The sequence below is a fragment of the Ammospiza nelsoni genome, chromosome 6, assembly GCF_027579445.1.
Source record: "Ammospiza nelsoni isolate bAmmNel1 chromosome 6, bAmmNel1.pri, whole genome shotgun sequence".
NCBI lineage: Eukaryota > Metazoa > Chordata > Aves > Passeriformes > Passerellidae > Ammospiza > Ammospiza nelsoni.
The window spans coordinates 6657272-6675054 of record NC_080638.1 but is presented as its reverse complement, the minus strand read 5'-3'; the positions used below and the strand labels follow the sequence as shown (position 1 = coordinate 6675054).

At 40.4% G+C, this 17783-nt stretch overlaps 1 protein-coding gene across 4 annotated transcripts in view; it reads left to right on the top strand.

Moving 5' to 3' along the window:
* Positions 1–17783, top strand: part of GALNT18 (polypeptide N-acetylgalactosaminyltransferase 18) — a 222538-nt gene that overhangs the window by 94826 nt on the left and 109929 nt on the right. For all 4 annotated transcript variants that reach the window (XM_059475231.1, XM_059475229.1, XM_059475230.1 and 1 more), the window contains exons 3-4: positions 277–469; positions 12319–12485. In XM_059475231.1, the coding sequence (XP_059331214.1) occupies positions 277–469; positions 12319–12485 (360 nt within the window). The remainder of the gene's footprint in view (positions 1–276; positions 470–12318; positions 12486–17783) is intronic.

Here is a 17783-nt window from a genome sequence, read left to right as displayed (position 1 = left end):
GCAAAATAGCATTCTTTTTCGATAAAGCTCCTTCTGAAATTTAATTCATTTAGATTTATCAGTCCTGGCCTTTAGTCAGATTGTGATAAAAGATAATTGTTTCTACCTAACTTTATTTGACTATTAAATTTTGAGCCTTACGTGCTAATAGTTACACCTGCACAAGAGTATGTGAGGGCGTGTCATGGAAAGACTTACAGGCAGCAAGTGGAGCTGAAGTTGCACTTTTTAAAATAGCAGATCCTTACTGTTTCCTTTTGTCTTTGTCTCTCGTAGAAGCTCCACCAAAATTGGAAGACAGCCCTGCAGAAGCGTTCACGGACTCGTCTCTCTTTGCTCACTGGGGGCAGGAGCTGAGCCCTGAGAACAGGAGGCTGGCCCTGAAGCAGTTCCAGTACTACGGCTACAACGCCTACCTGAGCGACCGCCTGCCGCTGGACAGGGCCCTGCCGGACCTGCGGCCCAGCGCGTGAGTCCTGGGGTGCCCTCCCTGCAGGCCCCACTACGGCCTTCCAGCTCTTCATCCCCTGTGGGCCCACACTGCGGCCTTTCGTTTCCACCTGTCGGCCCACACTGTGGCCTTCCAGCTCTTCTCCACCTACAGGGCCACACTGTGGCCTTCCAGCTCTTCTCCACCTACAGGGCCACACTGTGCCCTTCCAGCTCTTCTCCACCTACAGGGCCACACTGTGCCCTTCCAGCTCTTCTCCACCTGCAGGCCTATAGGTGGCCATTGAATCTTAGTATGTATTGTATAGGTGGCCTTTGAGCCATAGTAAAATCTATGTATTGTATAAGTGGCCTATGAGTCTCGGTAAAATCTATGTATTGTATAAGTGGCCTTGCCCCAGTCCTAGTTGTTCTAGATGGGCCGCAGCTGTGATGTCCTTAGTTGGGCAGCAGCTGTGGCTGGTGAAGATAACTGGGATAAAAGGGGGTAGGTTGGCTGGTCAGGGAGAGCCTTGGAGGAGCCCTGACGAAGAAGCAGGAACAACACTGCTGTGAAGAGCTGATTATGAGAAAACCACCCAGAAGGTATGGGGCTCTAGAAATATGATAACAACAAGTGGTGACCCTGACATGATAGAAGATAGGACAGCCGAGACCTGTGGCAGCCAAGAGCTGTGGAAGAGATTAGGCAGCCTGAGAGTTGCAGAAGATAAGACAGCCAAGAGCTGTGGGATGAGAGTTGCAGACGATAAGACAGCCAAGAGCTGTGGGACAGACTAGAGCTGTGGAGAAGTATGGCTATTGAATCAAGGAGCTGTGGCAGCCAGGAGCTGTGTTAGATTATGGCCTTTGAGTCAAGAAGCTGTGGGGAAACATGGCCTTTGAGTCGAGGAGCTGTGAGAAAACCACCCAGGAGGTATGGGACTCTAGAAATATGATAACAACACAGGCCCACACTGTGGCCTTCCAGTTCTTCTCCACCTACAGGGCCACACTGTGGCCTTCCAGTTCTTCTCCACCTACAGGGCCACACTATGGCCTTCCAGCTCTTCTCCACCTGCAAGGCTTTCCTCCTAGGTCTGGGCACAGGTAACAGCCAGAACGAGTAATTTCTATCAAACAGATGAATGCTGTACATTTTAATTGTCTTCTGAAGCACTGCTGAGCCCAAAGTCAGTTCTGTTAAAGTCCCACTAAGTATTCATGAACAATTCTTCAGCATCTGTTGGAAGCTTTATCTCACCTACAATTTATATTAGATAGCAGGTGTGTTTTTTTTGCTAAAAGAAGAACCTTTTAATGCCAGTTTTCAGTTTTATCAGATAATTGGCTAAATAAGAGCTGCTCTCTTTGTAAGCACAGAATTGCCTGATTAAGGTCGCTTGGCAGGTGAAGCTGGTGAGTTTCAGTGGTGAAATACACCTTTGAGCCAAGCACTGAAAGCCCAGGGATCCTCCTTGGGCAGGTCTCTGCTGGCAGTCATGCCTGCCAGGCAGGGTGAACACATCCGGGGTTATTCCACAATGGCTTGGGGAGTTGGATGGGAGCAGAAAAGGGAACAGCCTTCCCTTCAGTGCATCTGGGGCCTGTTTGGGCAGCACTGTTCACAGGGACAGTTAGTGCTCAAACTTTTTGAAGCATTGGTGATATATCTGATGCTTTGAACAAGCAGCAGCTCTGGAGATGGAGAAGCAGGTGGAGGGAAAACTGCTTGTTTTGCAGCTCATTAAAAAAAGAAATCATTAAAATAAATGTGCTGGGTACTTGGTGAATCAAATGTGATTGTATGCACTTATTCTAACCAAACATTTTAATAACTAAAGCAGTAGTGCGTTTTGCTGCACATTAAGTTGATGATAGCAAAAATATATGCACACCATTCCAGGCAGCACTTTAGCAGTATCTATGCTATGTTTTATTATATATTGCATTGTAGAAATATTTTTGTTGCAGATTTGCTGTAATACTGACTTTGAAGAAATCAAAGTCCGTGCAATTGTATTTGTGTTTTGGTTGAATCAGTTTAGCAATGCCTGTAGGGACAGTCTCTTTTTTTGTTTTTTAATTGTAGACTGATCTGAAGGAAAAAGAAATCTTTTTAACTAGACATCAGTAATAGAAATGTTTCTGTTCTTATGGCTCTTTTGAAATTACTCTTCTGAATGATTTAAATATCAATTTTTTATAATGCTGTGTTTTAGAAATTTAAAATATAGAGAAAATGTTACTGTAGCTGAAAATAAATTAAGGTCAGGATTTTAAAACAAACTCTAGTTAGAAATGAATCATGAGCCTAATCCTGAGCAAGTTTTGATCCTTTGCTGACTGTCTGCCAGAAACATGACAGACATCACAGTGTGTTTAGGGACACATACGTACAAAATAATGGCTTAGTAATGGTAGCTCAGGTAGGTTCCCTGCACCCTTTAGGCTGTGGAGCAGGCAGAGACTCAGACACTGGAATGTAGTAAGTTCTGACCCTGAGGAAAATGAATTGTGTTGTCAGGCAGTATGCAAACTGTTTGCTGTAGCTACAGCACCCTGTGGAGTGCAGCGCTACAGGTGTTCTCTAAGTCCTGTTGTTGAAAAGAGAATTCCTGCTCCCAACAAGCAAATTCTCATTTGTGTGAGAGCACATGTGTGAATGTTGTGGGGGAAAAAACCTACCCTGTGAAAGTATGTTCCCAGTGTAATAATCAGTTTTGGGGATTTCTAGCCCCTGGTTTTTAAGCCAAGTGCAGAAGTCACTTCCCCTGTCTGTATTTAAATTATCCTTGGGCAGGTACTGGGCTCAAGCAGCACAGCCTAAAGGCCAAGGACAGTGTGGTGTGAAGAGAGCCTACAGCAAGTGACATGGAGCCCAAGTTAGCCACCTTTGCTGGAATCAGTCAGTTGTGGTATTTCTGTTCTGACTAGAAATGCATGAAAGCCCAGATATAACCACAGTACCTGGGCACAGTTAGCCAAGGTCCAACCAAGCTCATTAGCCTGGATTTAGCAGTGATTCTGCAAGAGTCAGCATGGCAGTGGCATCCCAGCAAAGGCTTGTGACAGGTAGATAAAGGAGCAGAGCTCACATAGTTCTGTCTGGGCTCAATGGTGGTCTGTCATCTGTATTCAGAACCTATCGTATGGAGTACAGGAATTTGGGAGGACAACAATATTTAGAACTGAAACCTAAGGAAGTTCACAGATTGTTAGCCCCAGATGAGAGCAGGAGAATTAAGTGATCTGCCAAAATTGTGATATTAGTCCTTTATATCATACTGGTATGACTCAGCTTTGACCTTTCTGCCTGCAGTCCTCTGAGAATTCACATCTACATATCTTAGCAGGAGAGCTCAGCGTGTCTTTACAAGGTTCTACAGAGATAAAGGCCATTCCACTGGTGTAATAACACCAAATTATAACATGCAGCATTCTCTAGGGTTGAGATTGTCAACATTAAATGCCATGACAAAAGAAGAGGACAGTTAGAGATTGTGGACCTGCAACACAGATGGAAGAGAGGGCAAAAATCCAGCCTTGTCCAGTCCTTCAGCGTGGGTGGCATGAAGAGGCAGTAGAACACATTTAGCAGTTAGGGCAGTGCACTCTGCCCAAGCCTCTGAACTCTGGCCTCTCTAGAAAAAGATTATCACATTGGTTGGAAACATCCAGCAGAGCGCAGTTGGGTCAAGCTGTGGCAGTTTTCACACCTTTCAGAAGGACCTTCTCATGCTTTAGGTACTGCAGAGTGGTTTCTGACCCTCTGTACAGCCACGAGCCTCCTGTCCCATTCTGAATTCAGCTCCTTTTCACTGTGAGTATTTCTGCTAGCATAGGGTGTCCCCAGCACAGTCCAAAATAATCTCTTTGAAGCAAATAAGAGATGCCCTGGATACTTTAGCCTCCTGAAGTAATCACTGCACTGTGAAGTGGGCTGTTTTTGCCATACTCAGTAGACAGTGCAGGGTTTATTGTGGAGTACTGTCTCTGCCAGGACCTAATTTTGTGCTGCTGAAGCTGGGTGCTGTACTGTTCCCCACATTCTGTGCATCTGTTAGCCTTATCTACATCACAGACTGACAAGTAGCTCTAATTAGCCTGGAAGCACTTAGGAAGGTAGTGTTGCCCTTGCTGCATGCAGGAGCAGAGGATAATAGTTCTGTGTTAGTTATAATTCTGTTGTGCTCATTACTTCTAGTAGGGCAGCCAGTACCCACAAAGATTGTTTTGAGTGAAATGTGAATTAAACAAGCTCATGCAGAAATTCATTGAAACAATGTAGGTTATTTAGGGGTCCTGAAACTGTCTCCCAAACTCCTTTCGAGTGGATGTACTTAAGAGTCTACTTTGTTGGCTTGTAAATTTTTGTTGCCTGATCCATTGTGCTGAAGCACACATGGGAGAGGGAGGTAATATTCTTCTTTGATTATGTGATGAGCGAGGGAGGCATAGCAGGAAAGGAGGTTTGCAGCAGGATCCCAGCAGAGGAGCTGTTTCAAAGGGTCTGGCTCCTGCACAGACTGTCTGATACAAACAAACCTGGCCAGTAAATGCAAAGCAACCTTTTCAGTCAGTGTAACTGACTGGAAGAAAGCAAAGAAGCAAAAGAGATAAGCAAAGGCATGAAGGGTAGAAGGCAAAAGAAGCATTTAAAGCTCAGATGTTTGAATTCTTTGGAGATTGTCAAATAGCATGGTATAGCATGTGGGTTTGCCCTTTTCCTGGCTGAAAGTTTGTCATCTGGAAAAGTGCAGAGGAGAGGTCCTGTTTCCGATGCAGAGAAGGGCTTTGGCTATTTTGTAAGCACTTCTTTCAAACAATTCACTGCTCCTAAACTGATTATTTAGAGGCTCAGTTTGGCAAGGGACAGTGGTAGAAGCCTTGAAGACAGCAAAATTAGGTTTGTGATAAAGTGGGCACAAAGAGAGAAGGCAAGAGATCCCCTGAATGCAGATAGGACTACAAGGAAGAAAAATCAAGCATTGGCTAGTTGAGGACAGTGATGTGGTTTGGGAAAAAAGTTTTTCATGTATGTTCACTTGTCCAAAATGTCCATTAGTCTTACGGTGGCAAACACAATCCTGGATGTGACATGCATCAGACTTCTATATTTTTTTCCTTTAAAATTGATATAAGAAAAATCATTAATTTCAAATAGTGAGGTTCAGGCTGGGCTTTTGTATGTATTCTCTATTTCTCCCCAAGAGCCAGCTTCTCCAGAGTTGCATTCTGTAAACCTTTGCCCCCACATGTCCCTGTGAAACAGTTCTGCTCTGCTGGGTGTATGTTAGTGATGGATATGGCTCCTTGTTAATTTCTGACCAAGTTCTTTTGTTGCCAGTGGTAAAAGAGAACATGAATATTGCTTGTTGGTTTTGATGTTTCGAAGGAGCCATTTAAAAAGAGCACAAAGTACATACAGTACATATAATGTATTGTTTTGGACAGAACTTCTAAAATTTCCAGAGTATTCAGCATTCCTGTTAAATACCTAATCTTTCCTGCTGTCCTGTTTCATGCTCTCTTTTACGTATCTCTCTACCTCTGATTCTTCTCTTTCTCATCTCACCTTTGCCATGAGATTGGTTCCCAGCAGAATCCCTCTGGGATTCTGAGCTCAGCCTTGCTTTGCTTTTCCTGTTGAGATGTACCTCAAATGGCTGCTCTACAAGTGTTTGATATCACTGGCAGTGATATCAAATCTGCTGCTGTCTTCAGGCTGCTCTAATAGCCCAAGTTAATGGTGATATACCCTTATACAGGAAAAAAAGACCTCATTATATGCTGTTCAATGCCAGCCTGGTTGGCATAGCTCAGTTAGCATTTAAAATACTGATCATAGCAAAAGGAAAAATGAAGTATGATCACACAATGAAATTATAAACATAAATACAAAAATAGTTGTGCAGGAGTTCTTGCAGTGTTGGGATGCTGGGGGACACAAGACAGATGATGGACTTTGGATGTAGTTAACATAAGAGATTTGATAACAGGATGCCTTGGCAATAGCAAACAGAGCTTTGAGGATTGCAAGAAGATTGCATCAGACAGGTTTACTGAAAAAAGGAAATTACATCAGACTTCTGCAAGCAAGAGATGTTTAAAATTTGTAAGTTTGTTTATGTGATTATTAACCCAATCATTGTAGTAAAACACTACTAGCCCCCCTAAAATAGTATATAAATGTTTGAGTCCCACAATAAATCAGATTCTGATCACCAAATCAGTCTTCCATCTCTCTTCATTGCTGACATTACAATACTCAGTTCTTTTCCCAGAGTTTTGCTGCTACTTATTTCATTTATGCCAGAATGTTTTGGTTTTTCTTACTCCCATGTATTTTGAACTTCTGTTGGCCATTTTGGCTGTGGACAAAATGTTACCAGTACAATTCTGTTTCTGCTTGCGCTTCTGAGAAATTCTTACCTTGTTGGAACTAAAACTTGCTCCCATATACTTGTTCCTTAAAGTGTTGTTTCTAAAACAACACTTTAACCCCAAACATTTTTAGTAACATCTTGATTGCATCTTGTATTCAACAAAAAACAACTAAAAAAACCCCAAAACCATCAAAACAAGAAAAAAAAAGTGGAATATATGCTACAATTTCTTTTCTAAACAAAAACACGGGGTTTTACTATTGTTTGATCTGATACTGTTGGTTAAAGTTTTTCAAAGCTTGCAGAAAATAATTTGAGTTCATAATTATGTACATATTTGTAGACAGTCTCAGAGATAAGTTATTAATACAGAAAATAAATTTTGCTTTGCTACTTTAAAGCATAGTTATGCTAAACTAATTCTAATGGCTAATGACTGGCTAAATTGAATTATCACAGTGCATAGATGAATAGAGTTTTCTTGTGGACAAATATTTGAAAGAAGCTTCATAATATATGCTGCTCTCCATTTACCAGAGCTGTGCTTGAAATAGAACACCAGGAGTTTCTCTAAATTCCTGGTAACCATGGCAACTGCTGCTTTAGTGCTATTAGCCCAGTGTAATTGAGTGGAGTGGGTTTTGCTGGCTGTAATTTTTAGCTTTGTTGAAGCAATACTCACTATTGCAGCTGTAAGTGCCGTTTGGAATCTGTATTTGAAATTCGGTGGAAGCACAAGCGCTTTACATTCTGTGCAGGATCTGGGGCTGAGTTAATTCTGATTTGTTTAAATTAAAAGAAAAAAAAAAGTAGGTCATTTTTAGTATCATCAGCTGATACAGAAAATTATGTAGAGAGGAAAAGGTGTTTTTCTGAAATGTACAGACACACTGAAACAAAAAGTGAATTTGAGCTGGAAGTAAAGATAATAAATGAGTCCGAATGGGAAAAAAAAAAAGAAAACATGAACTCAGTTCAGGGATCAACCCTCCTTGAAAATTAGTCTTCTTGAAAAGACTAAAGAAATTAGATAAAACAGGAGTCTAATTCTGTTCTCTCAAGTCATCTGTAGTTATTTTTTAAGACATGGTGGTACAAAAAGGGAATCAAATTGCATCCACAGGATTGAAATCATTGCTCTTGTCTGTACAAGTTGCCAGCAATAAAAAATTTTGTCCAGAGTGATAAAAAATTGCAAATATGCAAGATGTAAATGAATGCAGTTGGGAAAACCAATACAAATAGTTTATTTTAAATGGATGGAAGACTCATCAGAGCAGAAATTTTGTTTGAGCATGTCAGTTTATGCATGGATTTATGGCAGGGAAGCAGTGCATTGAGGGTTGTTTTGTCATCAAGAACCTTTTTGGAATATAATTTTTCACTAGTTGATTGCAATATTATATTTTACATTTATCTCAAGCTCAGCTTAATTGACAGAGGAGAAAAAACCACCAGTATTTAAGGAAGCAACTTCTTTGAACTATTTTCAATATACTTTTATTGCCATTCAAAGTATTTTCAAAAATCCCTCAGTTTTTCCTAATTATTTAACAGGTACCATATCTTACCAGATGGAGTTTTACTTTTTGCTAGAGTATCATTTTATCTTTGTGCATTGTTATGGCTGAAGATAACAAATATTACCATGCCTAAAGTAGACAGATAAAAGATAAATTGGCTGTAGATTTGTTTGCTGGACCATTTCATATTTGTTCATTTTGACTGCAAGCACATCACTAAAATAACAAGCATTGTAGGTTCTTTAAAGGATAATACTGAAGATTATTTTAGTAGCTTTAGACCTGTCAACTAGTTCATAGTCTATTTGAAGACAAATTTTCAAAATTTGGATGCATACACACCATTTGGCATGAACAGGTCTGTTCTTCAAGGACCAAGATCTGTAATAATTTTAGCATCTTTAGGAAAACTTTGAGTGTTAGTATTTAAGAATTATTATGTGATTATAAGTAAAGAGGTCTCCCAGCCACTTTGAGCATGAAATATGTACATGGAAATCCTTCTGTGAAATGCCAGTTAAACCTGATGGTCCCTAAAACTCACATTTGTTGAAGATTTGCCTCAGGTTTGATAGTGCTCAGCCCAAGTAAATTTATAGCTATTTCAACTACTCAGTCATCTGGGCAGGGCTTTTAGAGATTGTTTTAAGCAGGAATTTCAGAGCTTGTTCAACACTGAAGGTGATCTTCTTTTAAGGAACAGTTTCAGAGGTTAAAATACTCACTCTGGGGTACAGGAGGCAGTTGTGGATACCATCTTTTCTCCTTAAGAAGATGTGAAACAGATGTGTTATCACCAAAGGGGTACTGGGGACAGCCAAAGGTGACACAGAGACTCCATCATCAGGAGGCATGAAAAGGCACTTTATTATTAGAAATCTACAGTTCTTATGGAAACAATGGTGGTCCTAAGACCTGACTGGCCTTTAGGAATCTTCTCTTACACTAGTGGTGAACTATGAATAGCACACTCTGGAGAACCATATCTATAAACAACAGTTGTGGTATTTGTGAGGTTTTCAGGATGAGGGAAGAGATGAGAATTTGACTCTGTGTTCTCAGAAGGCTGATGTATTATGATATGATATATGATATGATATTATATTATATTTAAGAATACTATACTAAATCTATACTAAAGAAAGAGGAGGATACAGACAGAAGGGTTAACAAGAATGACTAATAAAAACTTGTGACTGACTCAGAGATTCTGACACAGCTGATGGTGATTGGTGATTAAGTTAAAACAATTCACATTAAACCAATCAAACAATGACCAGTTGGTGAACAATGTCTAAGGCACATTCCAAAACAACAAAACAAAGAGAAGCAATTAAATAATTATTGTTTTCATTTCTCTCAGAGGCTTCTCAGCTTCTCAGGAAAAGAATCCTGGGCAAAGAGGATTTTTCAGAAAATATGACAGTGACAAACAGTTACAGAAAGAGAGATAATAATTGTTTTTAAATTCTTTCTCTGAGCTTTCTCACAGCTTCCCAAGAGAATCCTGGGACAGCCGTGTCTCTCTCTGTTCAGAGGATGTGTGATTACCCCAGCGTGTGTCTGTAGCATTGGGACTGTTTAGCCTAAAGAAGAGGAAGCTTAGAGGGGATGTAATCAAGGTAAATATCTGAAGGGAGGCTGCAAAGAGGGCAGAGCCAGGCTCTTCTCAGTGCTGCCCAGAGGCAGGACCAGAGGCAAAGGGCACAAGCTGCAGGACAGGTTGTAGAGTTTGCCTCATTGGAGGCATCCCAATCCTGTCTGAAGATGCTGCTGCAGGAAGATGCTGTTCCTGGGCAGCTGGCTCTAGGGGACTCTGCTGAAGCAAGGCTTGGACAGGATGCCTTCCCGAGGCCCATTCCAACCTCATCCATCATGTGATTGTGTGGCATCATAGAAAATTGCCCTGACGCCTGACTTGTAGACTCTGTGAAAATGACTTTGTTTCTTCAGCAGATTGTCACTAGTAAAAAGGAAATAATAAATATTATCTTGCAAAAGAAAGAAAAAAGTGATCACAAGAATTTTCGTGGCATTATAATTTAGATTTGCAATAGCCATGAAGAGTGGAGTTTAGGGTTTAAAATGCATAAACCTCTATTTGAACATGTGCTGCAGGTTCTTCCTCCAAGGGATTTACCCTAAACATAAGGTCAGAGAGACTTGGTATCACTCCAGCTTAGTTTAATTGCTCCACAGAAAGTGAAATGACTCTGAAAAGGGGGCCTGAAAATAATCATACCAAGCTGGCTAGTGGCTGGCTCTCTGGGGAGACCGGAGAAGATTGAACTCATGCTCCCTCCATCCTGGCTGAAGGTTTTAAGTCCTGCACTACTGGCTAAAAGAGAAAAGCAGTGCTGCCTTGCTCTTCTTCTGGAAAAAAAAGTCAGCTCCCCTTGTCTCTTATGGTAGTGCTTTATTTTGCATAAAATCGACTCCTGGATGCTTTAAAGAAAACTTTTCATTCTGGTGATGAAAGCTGTCTTACCAATGAATAGAGGATTAAAACACCAGTCAAAATACAAACTGTTTTGGGAAAGAAAGTTTTGGTGTCTTGTGCTGCAGAAGATCAAGCCACAAGTGGGAATCAGTAAATCCAAACACCATTTTAAATATTTCCCTCTGGTATTGACACCATGGAACAAAAAGCTGTGAATCTCTGCAACAATGAGGTTTCATATTTGTTTCTAAACGGTGTATGAACCAGGTTATTAAAAAACATACTGTACACTTTTTAAGACTTGAACTGTCACTACTTTTTCTAGACTTTATTTTCTGTTTTATATGTCCTTATAACTCTTTTGTATGGTGACAAAGAGAAAAGGACCCAAAACTATTAAATAGCTTCTTTAATGTGATTTCCATCACTTTCAAACCAATGACTGAATTAAGAAAATTGGTTGATCAGCTGAATTTTGAATATTGTGCTATCTCAGTTGGCTTGGATGTCATGTGTCCTATGCACTTTTTCCCAGAACCCTTAAAAGCAGAGAAGTAAACTGATCATCTTGATTTAACTTAAATTTTATACAACATCCAGCACATGAAGAGGAATGCTTTTGTGATACTACTTTGTACTTATTTGCTACACCAATTAAAATACAAAATCCTAAAAGAACTTTTCTCTTTGAACTGAAGAACAGATTTAGTTAAGGAGTCATATTCAAGCATTATGTAAAAGTAATGAATCTCTCTGCGCTTTCTGTATGCAAAACATTGGCTGTTAGTTGTGCTTTCCACAGTTTCCAGGGGTTCCTGGATGTAGTGAACCCTGGCATCTGGAGAGGATAGCCACTCAGTGTTGTCAGGAGGCAGACAAAAGCATTAACATCAATCATTTCCATCTACAAAGTCTATCTAAAAATGCTGCTTGAGTCAGCCTGTGCCTGATTTCATCCTAGTAAGTAGTTTCAAATCTGAGGAAAAATCAGAAACATTGCATTAAAATACTAAAAGTTTCACAGAAAATAATTAATTCCTTTTACTCAATTAAGTTCTGGCTTTATTGAAAAGCAAATATTTTGCTCACAGTTAAAAAAGGTAAAGTGGTAAAAGAGCTTTCTACTCATATAATTGAAAGATTTGAATCCTTTTTGGAAAGAAGGAGGTGAAAAAACCCCAATAAAACACTAAGGAGCTTTAAAGTTGTGGGCAGCACTTCCATGCTGCTGTTTCCATAAGCAAGTTGGAATGTGGCTGAAATATCTATTTTTGAAAAAGGAAAGAAAAATGCACTATGTTATGAGAGTATTCCTCTTTCTGATTAAACCCCTTGACTGTGCTTACAGATAAGTTTTCCACTTTTTAATGTGGTTTTTCTGGCTGCACCATCTGTCTTAGCTTTAGTAGCAGCATGTTCTTTTTGTATCTTTCATATGTTCTTATAACTGGGAGTAGATTTCTCTGAAATAGTTTTCGTTTGCATTGCGGCTGCCAAAAATTTATGTATTTTCTTTTCCTTCAACCTTTCCCTGTAGGTGCAGGAACCTGACGTTTCCTGAGAGCCTCCCCGAGGTCAGCATTGTGTTCATTTTCGTGAACGAGGCGCTCTCGGTGATCCTGCGCTCCATCCACTCAGCCATCGACCGCACCCCTGCTCACCTGCTCAAGGAGATCATCCTCGTTGATGATAACAGTAACAATGGTAAGAGCTTTCCTTCTTCCCCCTCCCTGCCCTAAGGCTGGATCCTTCCAGAGAAGCCTGGAATTCTGACTCTTGCTCATCCTTCTGGCCTTTCAGATGTTATGGGTGGGTTTTCTCCCTTCTTCATCCCATACTCTTGCTGGGCTGTTTTGAACTCTGCATGAGTGGGGCGTGTTTACAAGTGTGTACAAAAGAAGGAATGTTTGAGGTGTCTGGTCTGGGGACTTCTGCTGCTCACAGTGACCCCAGGATGTGTTAGAAAGTCTCTTTTCCCAGCGCGGTGGTCCAAGAAGGAGTCAGAGCTCTTCAGTTCTCGTTCTCAAGGTTGTTTATTGTTTCTTATCTATAAAATTCTTTCTCTGGCCTGCCAAGGTCCATTCATCAGGTCAGACAGAGGCACACTGACTGCTCTCAGGGCAATGTTATCTTTTTATACTAAGAACTATGTATACAGTGCTTACAGGTACTTCCCAATACCTATCCCCTATGTTAGACAGTGAGCTTCTACTCTAAACCAATCCCAAAGTGCCAGTATCACAGCAGAAGATGGAGACCAAGAAGAAGAAGAAGGAGAAAGGCTGGACACATCCAGATTCCTCCATCTTGCCCCCTGAACCCCCGCTCTAAAAACCCCAAAAATCTATTTTTCACCCCGTGGCAAACTAATTAATTATTCTACTTAGGCTTTCGTGGCTTGCAGATCCTCATATAAGGTTGGTGATTTTTTTCCATGAGTCATAATCAAAGTCACAGGTGCCTTGGGCTCTGTGCCAGGGTCTCTGAGCCCCCTGGGAGGGGTTCTGGCAATCCAGGACAGACAGAGGGATGTCCTGAATTCTGACAGTCTGGTAGGCAGAGTTTTGAATGTATCAATAGATTAGACCTAGCAAGTTTTACTCTTAGTGCCTCAGAGTGTTTTTCAAGCTCATATGGTTTCTGCACTTCTACTTCCACTGTATGATTCCACATGTGTACCCTCTGTTATGCATAAAATGCCTTTCTGTGTTTCTTAGACTTCTCCTTCAGATTTCCAGTTTTCCTCTCCTCCACTTACCTTGCTGCTTCTCTGCTGTCTGTACTTAGATGTTGCTCTCCATGACCTGAAGGATTGCACTGCCCGTCTCTGATGGTCCAGTGCTTGCCAGGGTATTTGTCAGTGAGGCCGTGCTGGGCACTATTTGCAAGTCTTATTTTCTAGGAACTTTATGATGAAATTTTAATAAGCACAGAATGCTGAACTTAAAGAAAAATTCTGCTGTGCTGGGAGGGTTAATTCTGAACTGCTAAAATACAAGGAGAATCTGAACTTACCTTGTTGAAGGAAAAAGCTGAACAAAGGGCTTCTCTTATCCTTGCCATCACAACTGCTGTTATCTGGCTATATCCCTGTAGCTTAATGCTGTGACTTGCTGCTGATCACAAATGTGTCTCAGATTTGTACAGAGAAGAAACTTACTGGGAAGCAAGTAAGTTCCCCACCCCAGGCTATGCACATCATCATACCCTCTTCTGCTGACTATGAATGAAAGAAAAACTGCAATCCTGACTATTCAAAGTGCACACAAAACACAACAACTTGGTGTAGGCTTATGCCCTAAGTTTTGTCTTGTCCCTTGTGCAACACCTAGCAATTTGATAGAAAGAACACAACATTGAAACACAGCTTTGACTGGTGGACTTGGCTGCGATTGTGTGAATCCACTCCTGCCCCTTTCAAATGGCAACTCAAAGAATCTGAGTAGCTGCTGGTGCTGCAGGGCCTGAGGAGGTCTCTGGACATTGATAAAGTGGCCACAAAGCAGACATAAAAGGAGAGAAATAATCTGGTGGAGAAAAAGTGGCTTCTAGAGTTTGAGTCTGATATTGTATGGTTTACAGGCAGTTATTGCAGTGGGAAGATTGCAGAGCAATGTCACAAATACCAGTGATTCTGAGAGCCTGTCCTCACTGTGATGAGCTCACTAACAAACACTCTTTGCACTGTGCTCTACAGACTCGTCCAAATTATTATTTTTCATTATTTCATACCTGAAATAGAACAGAAAACACAGGAACTATTTTATCTTTCAGGAAAACCTGTCCAGTTGCATTTTTTTGTTATTACTGTACTGTATAATATTTTTATGATCTGCTGTGCCTTTTATTTAGGCTTGCCTTTCTTACACTCCAGTGCCTTAAATCCTTGGGTTCCTGGCCCCAAGCAGGGAGACAGAAATTGAGAGGAAGGTAACCTTTGGTTTGGCTGCCTTGGCTTGGTGTTATATGTCATTTTATACAAAATCATACTGTGCAGAGCTATAGTTAGTCTCACAGAAAAATTCAATCCTCTGCAGGATTTTATGCTACTCCTCTAACCCTTTCTCTGGCATCTCTTCCCTGCAGTATTAAATTAGATTTCTACAGTCCTCTTTATCCCATAATGTATGCTGAAGACCTGGTAATAGGCATATATTTGGAGCTGATGGATGTTTGGAATGGGAGAGATTGTAAAGATGATTTATAGGCTTTCCTACTATTAGTTTAAATCTTGAAATATTTATTTTAAAACTTACTTTTCCTTTTACAATATTCTATTTTCCATTTTTTCCTCCCTTCTAGCATTGCTGAGATGAATCCTTTATATTTAGTATCATTCTGTGTTTTTGTCAGTAGCTCTTCATCTTGCAAGTGTTGCTGCTTGTAAGATAAGTGGGTTACTCTGGGTTTCTCTGTAATGTTACCTGAGGGGAAAACCCTTGGTCTGTGCTTGCAGTGGGCTCCAGCTCTGCTTCTCACAGGGATCTGTCAGAATCCTAATTAAAAGTGGTATTTTTACTCTGCAGCATTCGCCAGGGATGGCAGCTTCTCTTAACTTGATGCAGGATTTCTTTTTTGTGGTGCCACAGCCATGGGCTTCACAGGCAGGAAATAACACACTGTGGGAAGTGAATAGAAAGAAAAAGTGAGACCAGAATCCAGATGGGCATGTTTTAATGAATCCCAAATTTCTGTAGACCTGTATTTTGGAAAAGAGCAGTGCAAGACCTAGATGTTTGTTTTTTTTAAATTCCAGAAGGCTGATTTCAGAAACCATTAATTCAAGTATAGGTCCAAAGTCTGTACATTTGTCTTGAACAATATGTGCTGTAGCATTTTATTTCATGTACTTCAAGGGATGTCAAGCAAATTATCTATGGCTTTCCCTCAAGTTTTTCAAGTTCCCAATTATGCTTCAGGAGACCTCAATTAATCTCTCTGTGAAGTTTCCCTTTTTAAAAATAAGTGTTTGGAGTTAGAAAACTGTGAAAAGGCCAATGTGTGCCATTTCAAAGTAGAAAATAGATTTTGTAGGTCCTAAAATTTTGATTCTTTATTTATTACAGCTGGTTGCATGACTTAATGTGTGTATTTCACCATACCATCTTTTCTGGTGGAATTCTGATGGAGATTGCTCTGCGTTGTTTCATATATGCTGATAGGTACATTAGTAGTAGAATTTAATTAATTGAAGGATAAAAAAGGCACATTTCAGTGACTACCTGTGTCTTGTATAATGAGAACAGAAGTTTTATTAAAACAAGTAAAGTACCAGTGTTGTTTATTTGTGTCTCATTTGGGTCTTAGTCATGTTGGTGACTAAGTAACTGCACAGATTTCAGGTCTTTTACTGTATTTTAGGTGTTAGATCAAAATCTTTCTCATTCTCCTCAGTAGTGCTGTTTGCTTCAAAGAGATAAGGTACATATGAGTTTACAATTTGGCAATATAATTATTTTTTTTTTTTACTTCAAAAGCAGCAGAATTTTATTTTTATTTTCAGAGAAGAAGCTTAAAAAAATTGACCACACCCATGACTGCTGGTGGTTAATTAGACCTCAGAAACATATTTATTTAGACCTCAGAAACATATTTAGAAGCATTGCCTGAGCTGTAAACTACTGGCATTTGTGCTTTATTTCCCCTGGTTTGTGGCATCCTGCCCTCTGGGAACAGAGTGGTGACCTTCTGTGCCACTGGAGCCCTGGTTTGGGTTTTGAGTGCCACTGCATTACAAAGGACCTCTTGAAGGTATTTTCAGATGATTTGAAATCTCTCTAATAAAGGTGGTTTTTAGCCATGATGAGTTCAGCTTCGTGGGGAGGCAGTGGGCATTAGTGTGTCCAGAGCATGCCTTGCAAAATTTCATACTATAGCGGTGATTATCATGCTCTGGGACATTTTTATTTCACATTACAGTTAATAATATTGCAGTAGAGGCTCAGATTTTGCAAGGTTCCTTCCTTTTCCTTGAAGCATTACTTTTGAATTAAATATTCTTACATGTTCAGTGTAATAATTCTCATTTTGTCCTGAGATTTCCATGAATACAGCTATTGAACTGCAGTGGTAATGCTGGATATTAAAGGATGTGAATTTTATGTCTTGCAGTGTTGAGAATTAGCAGAGACTGGTAAAAAGTGGGTCAGGTGCAGCTATATCACCTGTGAAAGGTTGTCCTCAAAACACTGACTGAAAAGAAACTTTTCAGAAGCATCCAGAGCTTTTCATTTAAAAGTTCTATTTCTGTGGTAATTCTTAAGAGATATTTGGGAATAGAAGATTGTCAGATTTTTTTTTTTCCTTTACAAAAGCAGTGATGAGCTCAAGACTACTGTTCAGATGCATGTTTGATTTCATAGCACAGCGTAGTTTGAACTTGTAGATCATACAGCTATGAAATGCCTGTTGGTAGCAATCTCCTGGGGAAAACCTTTGCTCTTGCTTTCTCTCTGTTTGGATTCTTGTTCTTCCCTTACCTGAATGTTGGGAAAGTGCCAAGACAAACAGAAACATCTGAAACCAAGGAAACAGGCCAGGTTTATCCAAACCTGCATTCATTATTGGGCTGTGGTTTATGCATGAGGAAGGCTTTACTTTATCTGCCTGGATTGATTCTCTGCATTAGTTAATGACCTTGTTGCTGAAATCATTATTGCACTTCATTACAGAAGCAAGCTCTCAGAAGGGTTGACAGGGGATTGACATGAAAAGAGGGCTGTGCAGTGCTGGTTAGGAATCAAATGCTAAAAAGCATATCTTTATGTATAGAGCAGGAAATCTCTTCCTGTGTGGATTTGAGAAAAAAAATTGGCTATTGTTACAAACTGTGCATTTTACTTTAGTAATGTTTAGGGCTGCAACTTGAATTAATGAAGGCAATTCTTTGAGCATATGTCTGCTGCTACATGTTGTGTGCTGCTGCTGGGACTGCAGTGAGGCGTGCCAGCTTCTGTGGATGCATCTGGAAAGACAGAAGAAGGAAATAACCCAAGGCAAACC